At 38.7% G+C, this 20941-nt stretch overlaps 2 protein-coding genes across 5 annotated transcripts in view; both read left to right on the top strand.

Annotated features, from left to right (window-relative positions):
- The first annotated feature begins 134 nt into the window (after window positions 1-134).
- Window positions 135-4655, top strand: LOC103017687 (cytochrome c oxidase subunit 7B, mitochondrial). 3 transcript variants are annotated; one of them, XR_009006592.1, is made up of 4 exons: window positions 162-286; window positions 1217-1290; window positions 2735-2859; window positions 4464-4655. XR_009006592.1 is itself a non-coding variant. In XM_057537529.1 (3 exons), the coding sequence occupies exons 1-3, from the start codon at window positions 247-249 to the stop codon at window positions 4535-4537; spliced, it is 243 nt and encodes an 80-aa protein (XP_057393512.1). In that variant the 5' UTR covers window positions 135-246; the 3' UTR covers window positions 4538-4655. The 3 variants fall into 3 exon arrangements, 1 of the variants encoding a protein (XP_057393512.1); XR_009006591.1 differs by having other exon boundaries at window positions 215-299; XM_057537529.1 differs by lacking the exon at window positions 1217-1290 and having other exon boundaries at window positions 135-286; window positions 4460-4655.
- A 7533-nt stretch (window positions 4656-12188) lies between these two features.
- The window catches only part of ATP7A (ATPase copper transporting alpha), a 158036-nt gene continuing 149283 nt past the window's right edge, over window positions 12189-20941 (top strand). For both annotated transcript variants that reach the window (XM_007184218.2, XM_057538083.1), the window contains exon 1: window positions 12189-12409. The gene's annotated coding sequence lies outside the window, so the exon portion shown is untranslated. The remainder of the gene's footprint in view (window positions 12410-20941) is intronic.

Below are 20941 nucleotides of genomic sequence, written 5' to 3' on the forward strand. Positions count from 1 at the left end.
CGTAAATATCCAGATATGTCATTTACAAAGTGTAAAACTTCGTTTCCCACAAGGCTTTTATCCTTCCGTGCTGTAAAGAGGACAAATTCTATAGGTTTTTTACAGGTCTCGCGAGATTCATCAAATCTCTTTAAAGAGCTCAGCAGGAAGCCATTTTGTTTCTCAGGGCTCTTTGCAAGGGTACTAGAGGTGAAATTGCAAGAAGTCAGCAACTGCAGTTGCCGCCGTTCTGTCTTCAGCTTCACGATGTTTCCCTTGGCCAAAAACGCACTAAGTCGTCTCGGAGGTGAGCAAAAATTGTGAGCACTTCTTTTCTAACTGCCTTTATCCATTTGTCCTCGTGGTCTTTTGTGCCCCTTCCTTCCATGTGCATCTCGACATTATTATTCTAAATGCTCGGTCTCCCACCTCACCCCAAGTAATTGGGAAAATGTCCTTAGCATTAGCCTAATCGCTCAGCGTTTCTGTTTGGGTTCCCAGCTCTCTTTCTGTTTCTGGAGTCATAACCCAGCTCTGCTTTTTTTTTATATTATTCGGTAGCCTACAATTTCAAGGGAGACACTTGGTGAACACTTCCCGTTCCTTAAGTAATTCCGTAAATTTTAGCTTTGGGGAGACGTTTACCCGCAAATGGAAGAGCCTCTTCTCCAATTCTTGGTTTCATTGCAGGGAGACAACCTAAATGGTAGCACTGCAGCTTTTATGTTATTTGTGGATTATTAACTAAATAATTGTGGTCATTTTTTTCTTACCTAAAAGTTAAGCAGGTACGGGGAAATTTTGAGACCAGCATTAGGTACTGAGAATGCACTAGATTGGAGAGATAAAAGTCATTTCCATACTTGATTTGCACTGAAGGTGACCTTGAGTAACGTGAGCAGTTTTACAATGAAAGTGACCTTAAACAACTACCATTTAGCTTCTTTAGCCATCTTTTTATTTTCTTTTTATGGAGTCATTAGAAGTATTACTAGATTGTGTTCTAAACACTCAAGCACCTTTGACAATAACCAAAAAATAGTTGCCTGACTGGTTTTTCGTATTCCAAAAGCCACATCTATTATCTCTTTCACTTTGGGCAAATGATTTAACCTCTCTCAACTTCATTTTCCTCCTTTGTAAAATAGGGGCTTAGTAAATAATACCTACCTCGTAGAGTTGTTGAGGATTATATGAGATTACCAATAGGTGATAACTGAACCATTTCTTGTCACAGTGAAGAGGTCTAAAGAAATCCACTTGGGTGACCTGAGTGTTGAGGTCATGAGGTGTTCCAGAATTGCTTGCTTGGTAATCTTATTTTCTTTGCTTTTTGAGCAGATAGGGCCATGTACCTCAGGAAAGGGGTTTGGGGGTTGTTATTTTCAATGTGGAATTCACATGCTCACTTTTTAACTGCTCTAGAGCAGACTATATTGGGAAATGTTTGTAAATTTGCTCATCCCAAGTGTGACTAAAGGTGAAAAAAAAACTAAGGCACTTAAGCGAAGAAACCATTAAATGGTCAAATAACTATGCTGAAATAACCTATGGTATCACATAACCCATTATATTCATAAGTGCTAGTGAATGGGCAACATTGCTGTTTCTTTAATACGTTTTTCAGTACATACCTTTTGAGGCTCTAAAACAATAAGGGCCTGCTACTTAGATTGGAGAGGAAGAAAAAAGCAGCTGGAAATATGCATTTTCCAGTCTTGGCTCTTTCCCAAGCCCCCCAAGTACCTCCAGAGGCAGTTTGAAAACTCTTTCTACTAAAATAGCAGTAATAGCAAATTTTTCATGTTGTCATTCTGCTCAACAACTTTTACCTCTACCAAAAAAGTGGCCCTCCATGAACCTTTCTAGTTTTACCTCCTGTTACTAATTTATATACCTTGTCCTTCAAACATAATTTGTTTTCTAGTACACTGGGTTTTCTGTCTCTGCTTTTTTCAGATTCGCCTTTCCCGTGCCTACATAACCAAATCCTACCTGCTATTCAAAGTGCTTAGCTAACATTCTACTTACTTGTATTATAATGGTTTGTGTCTTTGTATCTAATAGCCTCCCCTAGAGTGGAAGTTACCCAAGAACAGGGTCTGTGTCTTACACATTTCCATATACCCCATTTCTTTTAGCATGGTGCTATATTCATTAGTCACTTTTTAAGAAAATCAAGATTACTCTAGTTTTTGGAGGTTTTGGGGTAATTTTAAGGTCATAAACATTTAGCGTGCTTTAATCATTTTGAGTTTATTTACCCCTTTATGTTGTAAGTTGTTGAGCACTGCTGAGTAAACTTTAGTGAAAATCAAAGTCATAAATACTCAAATTAATGAAGTAGGAGCTAAGTTCAGAGGTTATACAAATACCAATTTGTCGTGGATGTTACTGACATCATTTTTTCTTGGTTTTTCCCCTCAACATTTTATCGTGAAAAGTTCCAGACATCGAAAAGTTGGAAGAATTGTATGATGAATACCCACATACCCACCACATAGATTCTACAACTAACATTTTGCTGTATTTGTTATATCACATATTTATCCATCTGTCAATCTTATTTGTGAAGCATTTCAAAGTATGCTACTTTGCTTTTAGCTGCAATATGTTTTAACATTTTATTATACTGCATAATACTGTAGAGTTAACTTCCTTGGCTTTTTTGAGTGGCAATATCAATTACACATGTTCTCTTTTCCTGATAATTGATAGATATGCTCCTGTATTCTTTTTTTTTTCCTCCTTTAAGTTCGAAGCATTCCGCAAACAATGTCAAGGCAGAGCCACCAGAAGCGGACACCTGATTTCCATGACAAATATGGTAATGCTGTATTAGCTAGTGGAGCCACTTTCTGTGTTGCTGTATGGGCATATGTAAGTACTGTTGATTGATAACCTCTGTTTTAGATGTTTTTTATTCCCATTTATCTCATGTATTCAAAATGTTTTCACACAGTATACATTTCTAGTTAGGAGGGGCTTTAGAGATTTTCTAACGTAATTACCCACCTAGTGCAGGAATCTCTTCCTCAACATTGAGCATTCGTCCATCATCTGTTCTTAACATTTCCAATAACAAGTTGCTTAGTGGATCATAAGGCAGTCTTTTCCATATTGTGTAGCTGGTTGAAAAGATCTTATGTTGAGTTAAAATCTGCCTCCTTCATATTTTACCCATCATTTCATTGCAATACAGAAATTCTGATCACATTTCCATGTATCAGCTGTTAAATATTAGAAGATTCCTATCATGTCTGCTGGATCTTCTCTTTCATATTAAACATTCTTAGTTCTGTTGGTCATTTTTTTGTTATATGATTTCCAGGGTTTTCACCACCTTGGTCACCTTTCTTTGCTTAATCAACCTTTCTTGTATATCCTACCCTCAGAACTGAGGACAGCATTTCTGATGGATGACATATAAAGTGACCTGCTTTTAATATTTTAGTTTTTTACATCTTCATTTACCAATCTACTTACCAGTCACTGTACTTGCTGGTTAAAAGTAGGAGTCTTGAAGTTATAATAAATATATAAGCTGATTTTAAAAGATATGAAACAACCCTTGCCTTAATAATCAAAGACTTCGGGCTTCCCTGGTGGCGCAGTGGTTGAGAATCTGCCTGCTAATGCAGGGGACACGGGTTCGAGCCCTGGTTTGGGAAGATCCCACATGCCGCGGAGCAACTAGGCCCGTGAGCCACAACTACTGAGCCTGCGCGTCTGGAGCCTGTGCTCCGCAACAAAAGAGACCGCGATAGTGAGAGGCCCGCGCACCGCAATGAGGAATGGCCCCCGCTTGCCGCAACTAGAGGAAGCCCTCGCACAGAAACGAAGACCCAACACGCCAAATAAATAAATAATAATTAAAAAAAAAAATAATCAAAGACTTCATTAATAGGCCTTTTTCATTCTTGTTTTGACCTTCCTGAAATCAGATATATTATTAAAATAAGTGTGTGTACTTAATTGGAAGAGTAAACAGATGTTGAACAAATGTGTGATCGGGGGCACTTTTGGAAGTGAAATGCTACTTGATGAAGGGATATTACAAAAGTCCTCTTTGGCAGTATTTAGGTAGTCGTGGTTGAGTGCAACAATGTTTTTGAGGATGTAGTATAGAAATGTGATATACAAGTTTGAATTAATTAAATGAAATTTAAAATTTAGTTGCTGAGTCATACTAGCTACATCTTAGTTGCTCAATAGCTGTATGTAACTAGTGGCTAACTGTATTAGACAGTGCAGATATAGAACATTTCCTTCATCTCTGGAAGTTCTACTGAACAGCACTGCTCTAGAGAATTAGGACAGCAATTAGGTTTGGCCTACCTGGAGGGCACTGTATCCCAGGTGACTTTCTGTGTGTTTTTAACCTATAGTGCAGAATACCTTTGCCACTTTAGGAAATACTCTCCAAGGGAGAGTGGGCTCTGGTTTAAACATATAACTGACAGCATTTTAATTCTTACAGACAGCAACACAAATTGGAATAGAATGGAACCTGTCCCCTGTTGGCAGAGTCACCCCAAAGGAATGGAGAGAACAGTGATCATCCCAGCTGGTTTAATACTGAATTGTTTCAAAATCAACTCATAATTGATGCCAAGTAAAAGCATTAAAATATGGCGTGATTGAAGAAATAAAGTACATTTGAAAACTTCATTATAGGTTTGTTTGTTTCTTTTGTAAATGAAACCAAGCTTGATCACTTTTTATTTATTTAACCTTTGTGTTAATATTAAAGTCAAAACACTGTACAACTTCTTGAAAAGCTTTTCTCTATTAGGTAGTGTGAAAGGAAAGTTTGGCTGTCACCTAGGAGTCAACTTTATGATAGGCTGAAATTACAGTTTCTGAATAACTGATCACAGAGTTATTTTAGGTCATCTTTGAGTTTAAAATTTGGTGTCCATATCTTGGTTATACCTACTACTTTCAGCCTCTCATATATGTTTGTATTTGGAATTGGCATTAAGTCCTTTGTACTCCTGCCAAGAGAACTTAGGATGTCACCAGACCCATAGGAAGAGTGGTCCTATCAAATGAACTCCTAGGATGTCTGAAGACTAGCTAGCTTCTTGGCTCCCTTGGTACATTTATCTTAGAGCTCTATATTTTTCAGCATATTTATTTGAGATGTTTATGAGGTTATTAAAGAAAGGATATGTTTTACTTATCTAACTACTAGTGACCTCTGCTGTTGGCTTTCTGTAACTATACCAGTTTTTGGATTAGTGGATTATCCTGAATTCAGTATGACATTGGATTTTATGTGTAAGATATTAACTGAAGAAAACACAGTATCTACACCATGTGCTTCCTTATTTCCTCGGCCAAAGGCTCTGAAGTAAGCCTCAAGTAGTGGCTTGTTAATAGTGCTCAAGAAGAAAATGAAATTTCAGTTGAGTAACCTATCTATATTGGCTAAATTAGAGATTTCTAAAATTCACTTACCTGATACTGTAGGTTATCAGGTAAGTGGCTTTTAGGAATCTCCAAATTTTCCTGATGTAGATAAGGATTTATACTTAACCATTTGAAGAATGTTTACTCAATAGGTGAAATACTAGAAGAATTGCTCTTATGGCAGTATGTCCTGTTTTCTCATTAATGTACCAAAGCCAGTAATTTCATGACTTTTTAAAGTAGGAATAAGGATTTGAATGTCATTGCAACACAAGTAGGTTGCAAGATTAGTAACTACATAGTAGTGACACTATTTGGTAAAATTTGAACACTTTATATCATATTTAGACTGTTAAAAGAGGACTAAAGTATTCAAATGCACGTAACCCTCCAACATGATTAAGCAAAATAAACAAGTCTTTAAGGAAGTTTCAACCTTCTGTTTTTGTTCCTGAGTTGGCACTGAGAATTTCTAATGACTGTAGGTAATTTTCAGTATGATTTATACCACTTCTGTCAGATAAGTAATAATTGTCAGCTATTCTGATAGGCAAAATAAATACTATGACTTTTTTAAAAAATAAATTTATTTTTGGGCTGTTTTGGGTCTTTGTTGCCGCAGGTGGGCTTTCTCTAGTTGCGGCGAGCGGGAGCTACTCTTCGTTGCAGTGCGCGGGCTTATTGCAGTGGCTACTCTTGTTGCGGAGCACAGGCTCTAGGCATGAGGGCTTCAGTAGTTGTGGCACATGGGCTCAATAGTTGTGGCTCGCGGGCTCTAGAGCGGAGGCTCAGTAGCTGTGGCGCACAGGCTTAGTTGCTCCACGGCATGTGGGATCTTCCTGGACCAGGGCTTGAACCCATGTCCCCTGCATTGGCAGGTAGATTCGTAACCACTGCTCCACCAGGGAAGTCCTAGTATGACATTTAAAAATGTCTCTGTCAGCATACGTGTTGCCTTGTGTGATAAAATCTGGTGGTGGTAGTCGGCATCTTTGAAAATACTTACAAAACTTAGTTTTATGATTAATCTTGTCCTGATGAGTAGTTATAAAGCTACCACAGCCACTACCAGAAATGAAGCTGTGGTTTAAGTTGAAGTTATTTTGTGTCATCACAATATTCTGACCTTGCAGTTTGCTTAGTGTACTCAAAGTTTTCATCCTGTGTGAAGGTTGTCAAATTAGTTTCCCTGTAAAAATCTGTATGTTTGAAGAATTTAGATAAGTGACTTAATTTAGAAGCATTGCCAATCCTTCAAATGTTATTTATTGGGGGAGTTATGAAGTATTTTTTAAAAAGGGTGAATGTCGTAAGTGCCATTCTTAATTTGACTCAAACTATTTTAGTGCATGTGTTCTGTTCTTTTAAATTCATTAAACTTACTTAGAACTAGGTATCATGGTAGTTGTAGAGGCACAGATGTTGTGTTCTCACCCTCCTGACTATTAACTTTATTGGTGATATTAATAAGCATTTGGGGGGTACCTACTATCTGCTCAATGCCAGGAAACCTGATGTACTTCTTGAAGACATTCCCTTCTATTTGAAAGCTCAGTTTAATATAGTAGTAATTTAAAAAGTGTTGGTATGCTCATGCATTGATATGGGAGATTAGGGATGATTCATTTAGAGATACGAAGTGGTTTTTTTAATTATCCAGGTTCTATTTTTTAAAAAATATTTATTTATTTATTTGGTTGCACCAGGTCTTAGTTGTGGCAGGCGGGCTAGTTAGTTGTGGCTCACAGGCTCCTTAGTTGTGGCCGGTGGGCTCCTTAGTTGTGGCCGGTGGGCTCCTTAGTTGTGGCATGCGAACTCTTAGTTGCAGCATGCGTGTGGGATCTAGTTCCCTGACCAGGGATTGAACCCAGGCCCCCTGCATTGGGAGCTCAGTCTTATCCGCTCCACCACCAGGGAGGTCCCTGAAGTGTTTTCTTTTCTTTTTTTTTTACATATTTATTGGAGTATAATTGCTTTACATTGTTGTGTTAATTTCTGCTGTACAGCAAAGTGAATCAGCTATATGTATACATATATCCCCATATCTCCTCCCTCTTGCATCTCCCTCCCACCCTCCCTATCGCACCGAGCTGATCTCCTGTGTTATGCGGCTGCTTCCCACTAGCTATCTATTTTACATTTGGTAGTGTATGTATGTTAATGCCACCCTCTCACCCTGAAGTGTTTTAAAGTGAGGGAAAGGCCCAGTGACTAAGAATTTAGAGGATCTTGCTGCTCATAATGATAAACTTTACCTAAAAACTAGAGAGCCTAGTAGATTTGATATTCTTCTGATAAAACTTTATTTCTGCCTTTCAGTGAATTTCTTTGAAAGCTTAACACAGTGTTAATGTTGAAGTTAGAAACCAACTTGCTAATAATTGGAAGCCCACTTAAACCCATCTTAATTTCATGTGATGTGAGTTAAGATTTTAAATTTGGGGCTGAATTTATACCTTAATAGTTAAAGCTATGCACATTGATTGACAACTACAGTTGAATGTCCAGGAAGGTAAGGAGTCCTGAAGTGAATTTTTTTTTTTAATTTATTTTTGGCTGTGTTGGATCTGCGTCTCTGTGCGAGGGCTTTCTCCAGTTGCGGCAAGCGGGGGCCACTCTTCATCGCGGTGCGCGGGCCTCTCACTATCGCGGCCTTTCTTGTTGTGGAGCACCGGCTCCAGACGCGCAGGCTCAGTAATTGTGGCTCACGGGCCCAGTTGCTCCGCGGTATGTGGGATCCTCCCAGCCCAGGGCTCGAACCCGTGTCCCCTGCATTGGCAGGCAGACTCCCAACCACTGCGCCACCAGGGAAGCCCCTGAAGTGAATTTTTATGTGGATGGGTGTAAAGGGGCAAAGAATAATTCTTTCTGAAATACTTAATTGTAGGCCTAAAATTTAAATCTATGGGCAATTTTAAGTGTTGCCTGTCAAGGCTTATTAGGGATTTCAAACAGGTAGGATGAAAATTATTAAACATAAATACGCATACTGTGTGCCACTTTTCTAAGCCTTTTACAGTTTTACAATAATATTTGCACTTTGCTTACTGAGTTCTGCAACGTTATTTGACTTGATACTCTTTATGGTAACTGGGTTGAAATGGTTCCAGTTGAAAATATAAATAATCCTATGATTATTTTCCCCCTACATCTTACGACAGATATTTAATGAAAGGAAGTACGAAAAGACCACATATTACTTCAAAATTAGTGAGATGGAGCCCCTCCCTCTCACTGTTAATGTTTACAGTTTTAAAAATTCTAGGATTTTGCTGCTTTTTAAAATGACAAATTGGAACAGGAATAAAAACTACATTTTTTTCTGAAATGCTTTCTGTACTGCTTATTTATTGCATTGTATTGCTACATTTTAGGCATCTCAATTCTGTCTAAACTCAGGGTGATAGATACTTTAATATTCTTTGCATCCTTGGAATTCTGTAAGTTTTTAAGATCATGGACAAATGAATAAATAAATGGGGAAGTGTTTGAGAGCTTTAAATGGCGATGTGAAGGTAGTGTGAGGTGAGATCCCTGCCCCAACTCAAATACACTCATACATAAAGATTATGAATTTAAAAGCATGAATTAAAAAAAAATTTGAGATCATTATTTTGGGGGGGATAGCTTTCCATTTATTTGTATCTTCAATTTCTTTCATCAGTGTCTTGTAGTTTTCAGTGTACACGGTATTTCACCTCCTTAGTTAAGTTTATTCCTAAGTGTTTTATTTTTTTAAAAAATTATTTTTATTTTTGAATTTTTGAATTTTATTTTATTTTTTCATATAGCAGGTTCTTATTAGTTATCTATTTTATACATATTAGTGTATATATGTCAATCCCAATCTCCCAATTCATCCCACCACCCCCCCCCCACCACTTTCCCCCCTTGGTGTCCATACGTTTGTTCTCTACATCTGTGTCTCTATTTCTGCCCTGCAAACCAGTTCATCTGTACAATTTTTCTAGGTCTAAGTGTTTTATTTTTTTCATGTGATGCATTTATTTTTTTCATGCTATTGTAAATGGGATTTTTAATTAATTTCCTTTTCAGACAGTTCATTGTTAATATGTAGAAATGCAACTGGTTTTTTTTTTAAATAAATTTATTTATTTATTTATTTATTTATTTATGGCTGTGTTGGGTCTTCGTTTCTATGCGAGGGCTTTCTCTAGTTGCGGCAAGCGGGGGCCACTCTTCATCGCGGTGCGCGGGCCTCTCACTATCGTGGCCTCTCCTGTTGCAGAGCACAAGCTCCAGACGCGCAGGCTCAGTAATTGTGGCTCACGGGCCTAGTTGCTCCGCGGCATGTGGGACCTTCCCAGACCAGGGCTCGAACCCGTGTCCCCTGCATTAGCAGGCAGATTCTCAACCACTGCGCCACCAGGGAAGCCCGCAACTGGTTTTTATATGTTGATTTTGTATCCTGCAACTGTACTGAATTAGGGTGCCAAAAATACACAATGGGTAATGGATAGTCTCTTTAACAAATGATGTTGGAAAACTAGGTAGCCACATACAAAAGAATGAAATTGGGCCTTTATCTTACAGCACACACAAAAATCAACTCAAAATGGATTAAAGACTTAAATGTAAGACTTGAAACTATAAAACTCCTAGAAGAAAACATAGGGGAAAAACTTCATGACATTGGTCTTGACAATGATTTCATGGATATGACACCAAAAGCATACGTAACAAAAGCAAAAATAAACTAGTGGGACTACATCAAACTAAAAGGTTTCCACACACCAAAGGAAACAACAGAGTGAAAAGGCAATCTAAGGAATAGGAGAAAATATTTGCAAACTATATATCTTATAAGGGGTTATGCTCCCCAAAATATAAAGAATTCTCACAACTCCACAGTAAAAGTAATAACTCAATTTAAAAATGGGCCAAGGGGGCTTCCCTGGTGGCACAGTGGTTAGGAATCCGCCTGCCAATGTAGGGGACACGGGTTCGAGCCCTCGTCCAGGGAGATCCCACATGCAGCGGAGCAACTAAGCCCATGTGCCACAACTACTGAGCCCGCGCGCCTAGAGCCTGTGCTCCGCAACAAGAGAAGCCACCGCAGTGAGAAGCCTGCGCACCTCAACAAAGAGTAGCCCCCGCTCGCCGCAACTAGGGAAAGCCCACGCACAGCAACAAAGACCCAATGCAGCCAAAAATAAATAAATAAAAAAATGGGCTAAGGACTTGATTAGACATTTCTTAAAGATATACAAATGGCAAACATATGAAAAGATAATCATCACTAATCATCAGGTAAAAGCAAATCAAAACCACAATATCACCTCAAACATGTTAGAATGGTTATGAACAACAACAACAAAAAAGCAAGTGTTGGCAAAGATGTGGAGAAATTGGTACTCTTGTACACTGTTGGTGCAGCTGCTAAGGAAAACAGTATGGAAGTTCTTCAAAAAATTAAAAATAGAACTACCATATGATTCAGCAATCCCACTTCTGGGTACTTATCCAAAAGAACTGAAGAGACATTAGCACTCCCATGATCACTGCAGCACTATTCATAACAGCCGGGGTGTGGAAAGCACCTAAATGTCCATCAACAGACAAATGGCTAACGAATGCGTATATACATACAGTGCAATGTTATTCAGCCTAAAAAAGAAGGAAATCCTGCAGTATGTGGCAACATAGATGAACTTTTAGAACATTATGCTAACTGAAATAAGCTAGTCATAGAATGACATATACTGCATGGTTCCACTTAGATGAGGTATCTAAAATAGTCAAACTCATAGAAGCAGAGAATAGAATGGTGGTTGCCAGGGGCAGAGGGTAGGGGGAAATGGGGAGTTGCTAACCAATGGGTATAAGGTTTCAGTTATGCAAGATGAATAAGTTCTAGACATCTGCTGTACAATCTGCCAGGGAATAAAGTAGCTTTTTCTTGAATGCTAACAATCATGTAAGTTCACTAGTTTCCTCAAAAGGAAATGGTGTGCTCTGCTTCCGTTTCTGGTTTTGCTCCAGTGTTTGGGTTTTCTCCGTGGCCGCCTAAGATGAACCAATTCTTCGGGAAAGCAAAACCCAAGGCTCCGCCGCCCAGCTTGACTGACTGCATTGGTACGGTGGACAGCAGGGCAGAATCCACTGACAAGATTTGTCGGCTGGATGCTGAGCTGGGACAGACCCCTCAGTGTCCCCCGCATCTGTTTTGCAGAAAAGCTTTAGCCTCTTGGGCCTTCCAAGTTTACCTAAATGTGGTATTCTCACTCAGAACCTAATGTCACTCCTCCAAGCCTCAGCCACCGATTTGTTTTTAAACTTTTGATGCACATCTGTTCACCTTTCTGTTGGAGAAACACGGAAGTGAAGCAAAGCGAATTCCATTTTGCTCGAATGAGCGCGGTTTCCCACGACCTCACCGGAGAGCGCGCAGAGATCATTTTTCAATTGAGGGATGAGGGTAAATTCATCTGGAGTCAGGCTACACAGTCTAACAGGAGCACGTTAATGTCATGCTGTGAGAGGCTGAACTATCCAGAAGAAGATTTATAAGTAGGTCTAAGGTACTTCTTGGCTTCAGGTTAGGAAACTGCAGATTTTGGTGGGGTTTTTTTTGTTTTGTCTTTGGTGAGCGGGGAAGAGGGCTCTCTGCAGCGCCAAAAAGGAAGACTTTCGCTGGCGGCTGTGTGTCAGGCCAGGCGCAGCAGGGAGCGGGAGAAGCTTGACTCTAGTCTGGGCGTTTCCCCTTTCACGTGACGCGTCCCCCACCGCCTCGCCGGCTGCTTCCGGCCGGGGCATCACCCGGAAGTGGGGGGGGGAAGGTGGGGTAAAAGCGGCGGCCGGGCAGCTCGGGGAAGAAGCGGAGGGAGGAGTTGGCGACACCGCGGCCGTCGCGGTCACCTCCGCCGTCGCCGCCATCGCCGCCGCGGCTACTGTGACTTCTCCTGGTGTGTGAGCTCGGAGCCTACGCGCCTGGATTTGTCGCCGCCACCGGCTGCGTAGCTCCGGAGGTTTAACCATAGGACAGAAAAAACAGGTAAGTCCTATGTCGGCTTCCCGTCGTCCCCTTCTACAGGAGGGGTGTTCTGTACTGTCAGTCTGTACTACCGAGTGTGGCGAGAAGGTGATTTTAATCTGGGGGAGTTTCCAAACTCTCACTGCTTCACAACTCAGGTATTCACTACACTCTTGTTTTACCTCCTCTAACAAGGGATAGAGGAGGGAAGATTGGGTCCTGACCCCTGTCGCTTTCGTGTCCCCTCCTGAGGAAGTGTCCTGATCATCCATAGCCCATGTTACCTAATTAATTGAAGGTACAAGAAGGTCTGTGCCCGGTTTTGGAGGTCACATGGACTGATCACCATTATTAATGAAATAATGTAAAGAAATTAGATATTTTGCTTCTTGTCTCGCTCTGGGAGCATGAAGTAAACTGAGAGAGCACTCTTGTTTCCATTTCATTTTGTTTATTCTGACCCCTTCCCAGTAAAGTTACTCTCCATCCTTGTTGCACCCTGTGGCATCTTTGTCTTTGACACTTTTTGTTGTAGACGTTGAAGTTATTTATCCTAAGCACCGGCAACTCTTTCATCGTTTCGCAGGTTAATATTATTCAGCATCTGGTTTTTGTTTTAATTACATCCTCTTCATCTACAGTGGTATGACTTTGTATTGAGACTTAAGATGTGCAGAACATTGAATTAGGTGATATTGAGTTGTGGGGGGCGGTAAGGTGTATACACAAGAAATAAGATGAAGTCCCTAGCCTCAAGAGAGTTTGCATTCAAGTTGAGTTCAGTTATGAAGACAATGGATTCTAGCAGCCCCACTTACTGAATAACTACATTGCTTATCTCATCCTTTTTAAAGGATATTTTGAACTGAGATTTTATTTTTTAATCTTTCAAACTTTCTTGTTTCTACAGTCATGACATGAGAGGGTTTTTTTCCTTTTTGTACTGAAGGGTCTCACAATGTAGTTCCAGAAAGACAGATACACCCTTTTAATCTCAGTAATGTATATTAGAAACAGAAAGTGTTATGAGAGTGTAGGGAAGGGAGCTTTTGAGCTGGGCCTTGAAAAATGGATAGGATTTAGCTTTGCAGGAATGGAGGTGGGGGACGACAGCCCAGGTACATGAAATAATGTGAGCAAAGGCTTGGGGGGCTGGAAAGATGCGTCCAGCAATACATTGTACATCAACATCTTTAACACAGCCACATCTTCCAAAATGTCACTGTTTAAAAGGAAAAAATATAGAATTCAAAACTGGTAAGCTTACAACCATATCCGACTACCCTCCAGCCAATAAAAAAGCTTATATATAGGAAGAAAACCCATGAAGTGACAAAAGCAGTGTTAATGTGTGAGATTTAATTCTGATGTAAACTCAAATGTAAAAGAGAAAAAGTAAAGCTTGCTATATTTTAATTCTGATTGAGTGTCGTGTCTTAAATATAATTTGGAATCTTTTTAAAAAAATTGCTGGGAATGAATAACAACACTGTCTGAAGTCAGAAGGCGTTCCAGTTTTTCCCCAAGGAATTTCTGTATTTCCTTGTCTCCTCCAAAATGATTTCTCTACTGGCCTTCTTAACCTGATAGAAACTATTTTTTTACAATCATAGTCTTAGAAAGATCTTGATTCTTGACCTTTAGGTAGCGTTAGATTAAACACTAATTCCTCCAAAGGATAGGTTAACAGCCCTGGTCTCTAATGCAGAAGGTTGTTTTTCTTTGAAAAATGCATGCAGAAGTGGTAAAATTTGTTTGAAAATGAGAGTGAGAGAGCAAGCAAAAATAACCCTAACTAACATACCACAACCTTTACTTCTTGGAGGGATCTAAGGCAACACATTCCTTTTTATAAATTCCTCGTTATAACTGCTTTTATCTACATATTTAAAAATGCTTGGCAAAATTTAATCAAGACTTTTGACATCCCAATGAGTGAAAATAATTTTCTTTCGCCAGTTGGGAAAGTAAATTGTGAGGAGAGGTTTGTCTGACATGATACAGGCACTGACATAAATGAGAATAATATTTGGGAGTTTTGTCTCAAAATTCCTTCTACTTATCTTTGTTAAAGGGAAGTTCAGCTTTTAAAGGTTTTACAGTTTTGTTTTTAAACAGAAATCTTTCTTAGGACATAAATCACAGTGAGGGTGGGGGGTGGGAGAGGCAGGCGACAGTTGGCCTATTTCAGTTCAGTCTATTGTCCCAGCAACCATGCGTTTCATTTATAAATCACAGTATTCAGGTTGATTTCACGTGATATAACTTGCTTACTTACTTGCTGAGATAGTATAGCAGAAATAGTGTCACAATACTTTTAGAATGTGTTCCATTAAAGTGAAAGGGTAGGATGTTTCTGGTTTCATAAATATGTTTCTAGTTTCTCCAGCACTATTAGAAAATTATTTCCTGGGACTTCCCTGGTGGCGCAGTGATTAAGAATCCGCCTACCAATGCAGGGGACACAGGTTCGAGCCCTGGTCCGGGAAGATCCCACATGCCAAGGAGCAACTAAACCCGTGAGCCACAACTACTGAGCCTGTGCTCTAGAGCCCGTGAGCCACAACTACTGAGCCCACGTGCCACAACTACTGAAGCCCGTGCGCCTAAGCCTGTGTTCCGCAATAAGAGAAGCCACCACAATGAGAAGCTGGCGCACCACAATGAAGAGTAGCCCCCGCTCGCTGCAACTAGAGAAAGCCGGCGTGCAGCAACGAAAACCCAACGCAGCCAAAAATAAATTAAAAAAAAAAGAAAAAAGAAAATTGATTTCCTCATCTTTGTGGGCTCATATTTGTGTGGGATATTGGTAGATTACATCAATTTTCACAGATACTTCTATCCTTGAAGGAAATGAGGATAAAATGAGCCAATTAGCTGTGCTTTGGCCTGTGTTTTCCATCTATATTTATAATTATATAGCTATGGCTGAAGGATTACATTTTTTTAACCTATTTTTACTTTATAATTCTCTAGTGTAGAAGTCCACTTTTCCAGACCTATAATCAGGAGAACATTTTAACAATTTACTAATTGGAATAAATGGGTTATTCCACATCTTAGGGAAATTGTTTTAGGCTGACCATTTACCTTAGTTGATTTTGTTTGTAAAAAAGTTCAAGTGTTTTGTTTTATGCTCTAATAATTGCTCCTGATCTGCTTGTGCATTTGATGTCACAACCAAAGCAGATAGGGAACAAATAATACTGGAATTACTTCCTTCCCCTACTCCCACCTGAGTTTGCAGAACACTGTATATTTCTTGTAATTTTGGAGAAATGGTTTCTGATCTCTTGAACGTTCACCTGAAGCGTGCTACCCGCCACTCAGGAGAGGAGGGCATTAAAAGGGCTTCTGTTAAGACCTGAAACAGTGTCAACAGAGGTTGAAGAACAGAGAGGAAGAATTCCACAGCAGAGAGCCCGCTAAACAAAATTCTCAGGACTACTTAGGATAAATTTGTAGCTGATCTCTGGGGTCATGAGGATACTTAAGAGGGAACAGGGGAGGGGCAAGATAGGGGTATGAGATTAAGAGCTACAAACTACTATGTATGAAATAAATAAGCTACAAGGATATTTTGTACAACTCAAGGAATATAGCCAATATTTCATAATATCTATAAGGGAATATAACCTTTAAAAATTGTAACACCAGAAACCTATATAATATTGTAAATCAACTATACCTCAATTAAAAAAAAGATTGCTTAAGGGTTTGTCCACTGTGTTTATTATAAAACTAACCCGTGAATTCCTGTTTCTTAACTTTAGGGCAAATGGTAAGTCATGGGATTTTGAATCTTACTTTTTTTGGAGGGGGATTGCACATAAGTAAAGGAGACTGGAACTGTTCCTTTGTCTGGTATGAAAAAAATAAATCTGGTACTTTGTCTATTGTTTGCAGTTTGGTAAGTGTTGACATATTCTTTCATAGGGCCAAATTTTATTCCTAGACCTAGCAAGTGGCTAAACTGAGATTTAAAGCCAGTCAGTCTGGCTTCAGAACCTATGCTCTTATCTAACATACAGGAAGTGTATTTTTTAAAAAAATACATAGACATTTGAGCAAAATTAGGTCTATTGGAATTAAGTTCCTTGTTTGTCCTAAAGAGGGAAACACTCATTTATTTTATTTGAAAGTATGAAAGAGCAAATTGATTTGATGATTAAAAATTAAAGTATCATTACCTCAAAATTTCCTTGGTACTTTCAAATGAAGTTCAAAAGTAAAGACCATAGTTTTGTTTTTAGCTAATTACATTTTTTAACGATAAGCTAAATGACCTAATACTTAAAATGGTATTAGTCTTATTTGTATTCTCAGAGTCTTCCAGGAAAAGAAATGGACTATGTGTTTTTTTCATCTTTACAATAAACACATTTTTGAACTTGGCCAGACTTCGATATTTATAACATGCTTAGAACTTAAACTGTACTAAGAGAACATATAATAAAAGTTAATAAGCAAGCATAAATTGGGACATTGCTGGTTACATTTTCTGGATTATTGGATATTATTCTCTTGATATTTTGAAGGCATAACGTCACCATTGTATTGTGATCTACTGTTTTGGGGAGGCAGTATAATATAGGGTTAAGAGTGGGGCCTCAGGCCCACACTGCCTGGGTTAGAACCCCAGCTCCTCTGTTTACTGCTTATATGACCCTGAGCTGGTCTCTTTCCTTTTGTGCCTCAGTTCCTTCAGATTTCCAAAATGGCAGCAATAACGGTGGGATTTCAATGAATTAATACATGTAAAGCCCTAAGAGCAGTGTGTACTATGTAGTGATTCACAATTTTTAAAGGTTATACTCTATTTATGGTTATTATAAAGTATTGGCTATATTCCTTGAGTTGTACAATATATCCTTGTAGCTTATTTATTTCATACATAGTAGTTTGTAGCTCTTAATCCCCTACCTCTGTGTTGCCCCTCCCCCCTTCCCTCTCCCCACTGGTAACCACTAGTTTGTTCTCTATATCTGTGAGTCTGTTTCTGTTTTGTTATATTCACTAGTTTGTTGTAATTTTTAGATTCCACATATAAGTGATATAATACAGTATTTGTCTTTCTCTGTCTGATTATTTCACCAAACATAATACCCTCCAAGTCCATCCATGTTGTTGCAAATGACAAAATTTCATTCTTTTGTATGGCTGAGTAATGTTCCATTGTGTGTGTGTGTGTGTGTGTGTACACCACATCTTTATCCATTCCTCTGTTGATGGACACTTAGGTTGCTACCATATCTTGGCAATTGTAAATAATGGTGCTGTGAACTTTGGGGTGCGTATATCTTTTCGAATGTATTTTTGTTCTTAGTAGATATATACCCAGTAATGGAAGTGCTGGGTCATATGGTAGCTCTATTTTTAGTTTTTTGAGCTGCCTCGATAACGTTTTACACAGTGTATTCAGCTTTTTAAAATTGCGGCATATGTATTGGTGATTAAAAGCACAGACTCTAGACTATGCTTGGGTTCAAATTTTGATTGTGTCCCTTAATAGCTGTGTGACCCTGGGAACGTTTCTTTCCCTCTCTGTGTCTCAATTTCATTATCTGTAAAGTGGAGGTAATAATAGTACATATCCCATTGGGTTGTGAAGATTAAAATAGTAAAAAATATTAGGTATTATTATATATTAATATTTACTGACATAGAAAAATGTTCATTATAGTGTTGTTGATCAATAATCAATAAACATTCTATAATAGGAAGAGAGTTTTATTTGATCCAAACTGAGGGCTATAGCCCAGAGACAGCCTCTCAGATGACTCTGAGGAACTGCTCCAGAGAAGCATCGTTTTCAGCATGGTTTTATATCTTGTCAGAATAAAGAACATCAAACAAATCAGGGATACATTCCTTCAAGGTTTCAAAAAAAAACACCCCAAAAAACCAGAACAGATCAGCATGTACACAACTAGTCAGTATGGCATTGGCACCTGGAAAGGAGGCTTATCATTGAATGAGTACCAGCATTGACGTCCAGGAAGGGAAGCATTTAATCTTTATTTTTAACATGGACATTCTTTACTTCTGGTCAGTGTGCTCTTTTCTTTAATAATCAAAGCAGATGTACAGTGTATGTTTGATAGGCCACAAACAGGCTGTTTTAGTTAACATAAAATTCGAGTTAAATCATATATAAGCCAGAATGACTTCCCCATACCTCGATATGTGGACATTTCTTTCATCAGTGTTGAATGAAAAGGAGCATGTTATAAAACAGAATAGCATGTCATTTTTATTTAAAATGTGTGCTTATACATACATACACATAACCTCCTAAACTTACACGTACACACACGTATACATCCCTACCTCAAAATTTTAACATTAGTTGTTTCTTGTTGGTGGACTAATTTATTGTTTATTTTTATATTTGCTTGTCTATATTTTCTCTTTTTATCCAGTTGATATTTATTTCTTATTTTTTTAAAAAAAATTATTTATTTTGGCTGCGCCTGGTCTTAGTTGTGACATGTGGACTCTTAGTTGTGGCATGCAGACTTCTTAGTTGAGGCATGCAGACTCGTAGTTGTGGCATGCAACCTCTTAGGTGTGGCATGCATGCAGAATCTAGTTCCCTGACCAGGGATCGAACCCAGGTCCCCTGAATTGTGAATGCGCAGTCTTACCCACTGGACCACCAGGGAAGTCCCTTCCTTATATTTTAAAGGAAGGAAAAAGACACAATTAAAGCATCTCTTCTGTGAAGTCTTCACTGAACTCCCTTCCTTCATCTCTGAGCCCCTTGAAAGCAGAGCCCATGTCATATTCATTCACCTTTGTATCCCCAGCTGGGCCTAGCACAGAACCTAAAAAGATACTGGGCACTTAGCAATGTTTGTAAGGTTAAGAGGAGATGGAATTATGTGACAAGCACTTTACATATGTTATCTGATATACTCCTTTTAACAGTCCCATGAGTAAGAGTTATCTGTATTTTTCTGATGAGGAAATTGAGCGTCAGAGAGATCAAACAATTTGCTGGAGGTCACAGAGCTAATAAATAACAGAATTTGGATTCAAGTCCAAGTCTGTCTGATGCCAAAGATGTATGTCCAGTTAATGAATTGCCTAATGAATATACCTGTTGTCTTCAAAAAATCTATTTATATATATATATATATATATATATATATATATATATTTTTTTTTTTTTTTTTTTTTTTGGCTGCATCGGGTCTTAGTTGCGGCATGCGGGCTCTTTGTTGCGGTGCACAGGCTTCTCTCTAGTTGTGCATGGGTTCCAGAACACGTGGGCTCTGTTGTTGTGGCACACGGGCTCTCTAGTTGTGGCGCGTGGGCTTAGTTGCCCCGTGGCATGTGGGATCTTAGTTCCCCGACCAGGGATTGAACCTGCGTCCCCTGCATTGGAAGGCGGATTCTTAACCACTGGACCACCAGGGGAGTCCCTCCAATGAAATAATTTTTGAAAGATTTCTTTGTAAACAGAAATGTGCTATATGAATGTAAAGTTATGTTATTCTTATTTCCTGCTATAATCCTACCTGCACCCTCGATTCTGACTTGGAAAACCTGCTTTCCTGCTCCCATGTAAGACTTTTTCCTCTCTATTCAACTGGTGCTTTAGTTCTCCATATATGTCTTTTTATATTGCCCAAGTTCTACCCACTTTTTAGGAACTTGGCTTATAATTATGATATGAAGCTTTTCGGATTAATCCAGCCGTTTCCATCAAACTCAGTATTGGGTGTGCATGTTGAAGAGACTGATTTGCGAGTATCTAGCCAGGTATTTGTTTCGCACCAAAGTATGGCAGTATCATCTTTGAACATAGATACGTATACTTTTCCTAATTTGATCTGTTCATCTTTCTCTGTGCTGTGTTCAACTTTAATGTCCCACATTCATAGCCATACCTTTTTCAAAAGGAGGTGTTGTCAGAATTAGTTTTTAGCTGAAAGATGTTAGTAAGTTCAGTCTGTGTCTTATGTATATGTATGTGTGTGTTTGTGCACATGAACCCTTGATCAGAAGTAGAATAAAAGGGCAGGTAAGGCAAGAGAAGGAGTGCTTTAATAATTTATTTCAAAGACCCAACAGAATACACTAAACCAAAATTTAAGATTTAGTTATAGCTTGACTCCCCATGGGTTTTTAAGAATTAAGAAGGTGAACCCCCTTTAAATTATTAACTAACTGAAGGGAAGCATCCACTTTGTGAAAACTGCATGTTTAAAATGGGGAAAAAATAGCTCTTTGTAGTAAAGAATATTTTTTTACTCTACCAGAACCAACTTTCTAAAGATTTCAGCCTATTTTATTTTATTTTTTGAACATAAAGCACTCAATTAATTATTATTATTTACAAAATTTTTATTTTATATTGGAGTAGAGTTGATTAAAAATGTTGTGTTAGTTTCAGGTGTACAGCAAAGTGATTCAGTTATACATATACATGTATCTATTCTTTTTCAAATTCTTTTCCTATTTAGGTTATTACATAGTATTAAGCAGAGTTCCCTGTGCTGTACAGTAGGTCCTTGTTGGTTATCTATTTTTAATACAGCAGCGTGT

Source organism: Balaenoptera acutorostrata, chromosome X (assembly GCF_949987535.1).
Source record: "Balaenoptera acutorostrata chromosome X, mBalAcu1.1, whole genome shotgun sequence".
In the NCBI taxonomy this organism is placed as follows: domain Eukaryota; kingdom Metazoa; phylum Chordata; class Mammalia; order Artiodactyla; family Balaenopteridae; genus Balaenoptera; species Balaenoptera acutorostrata.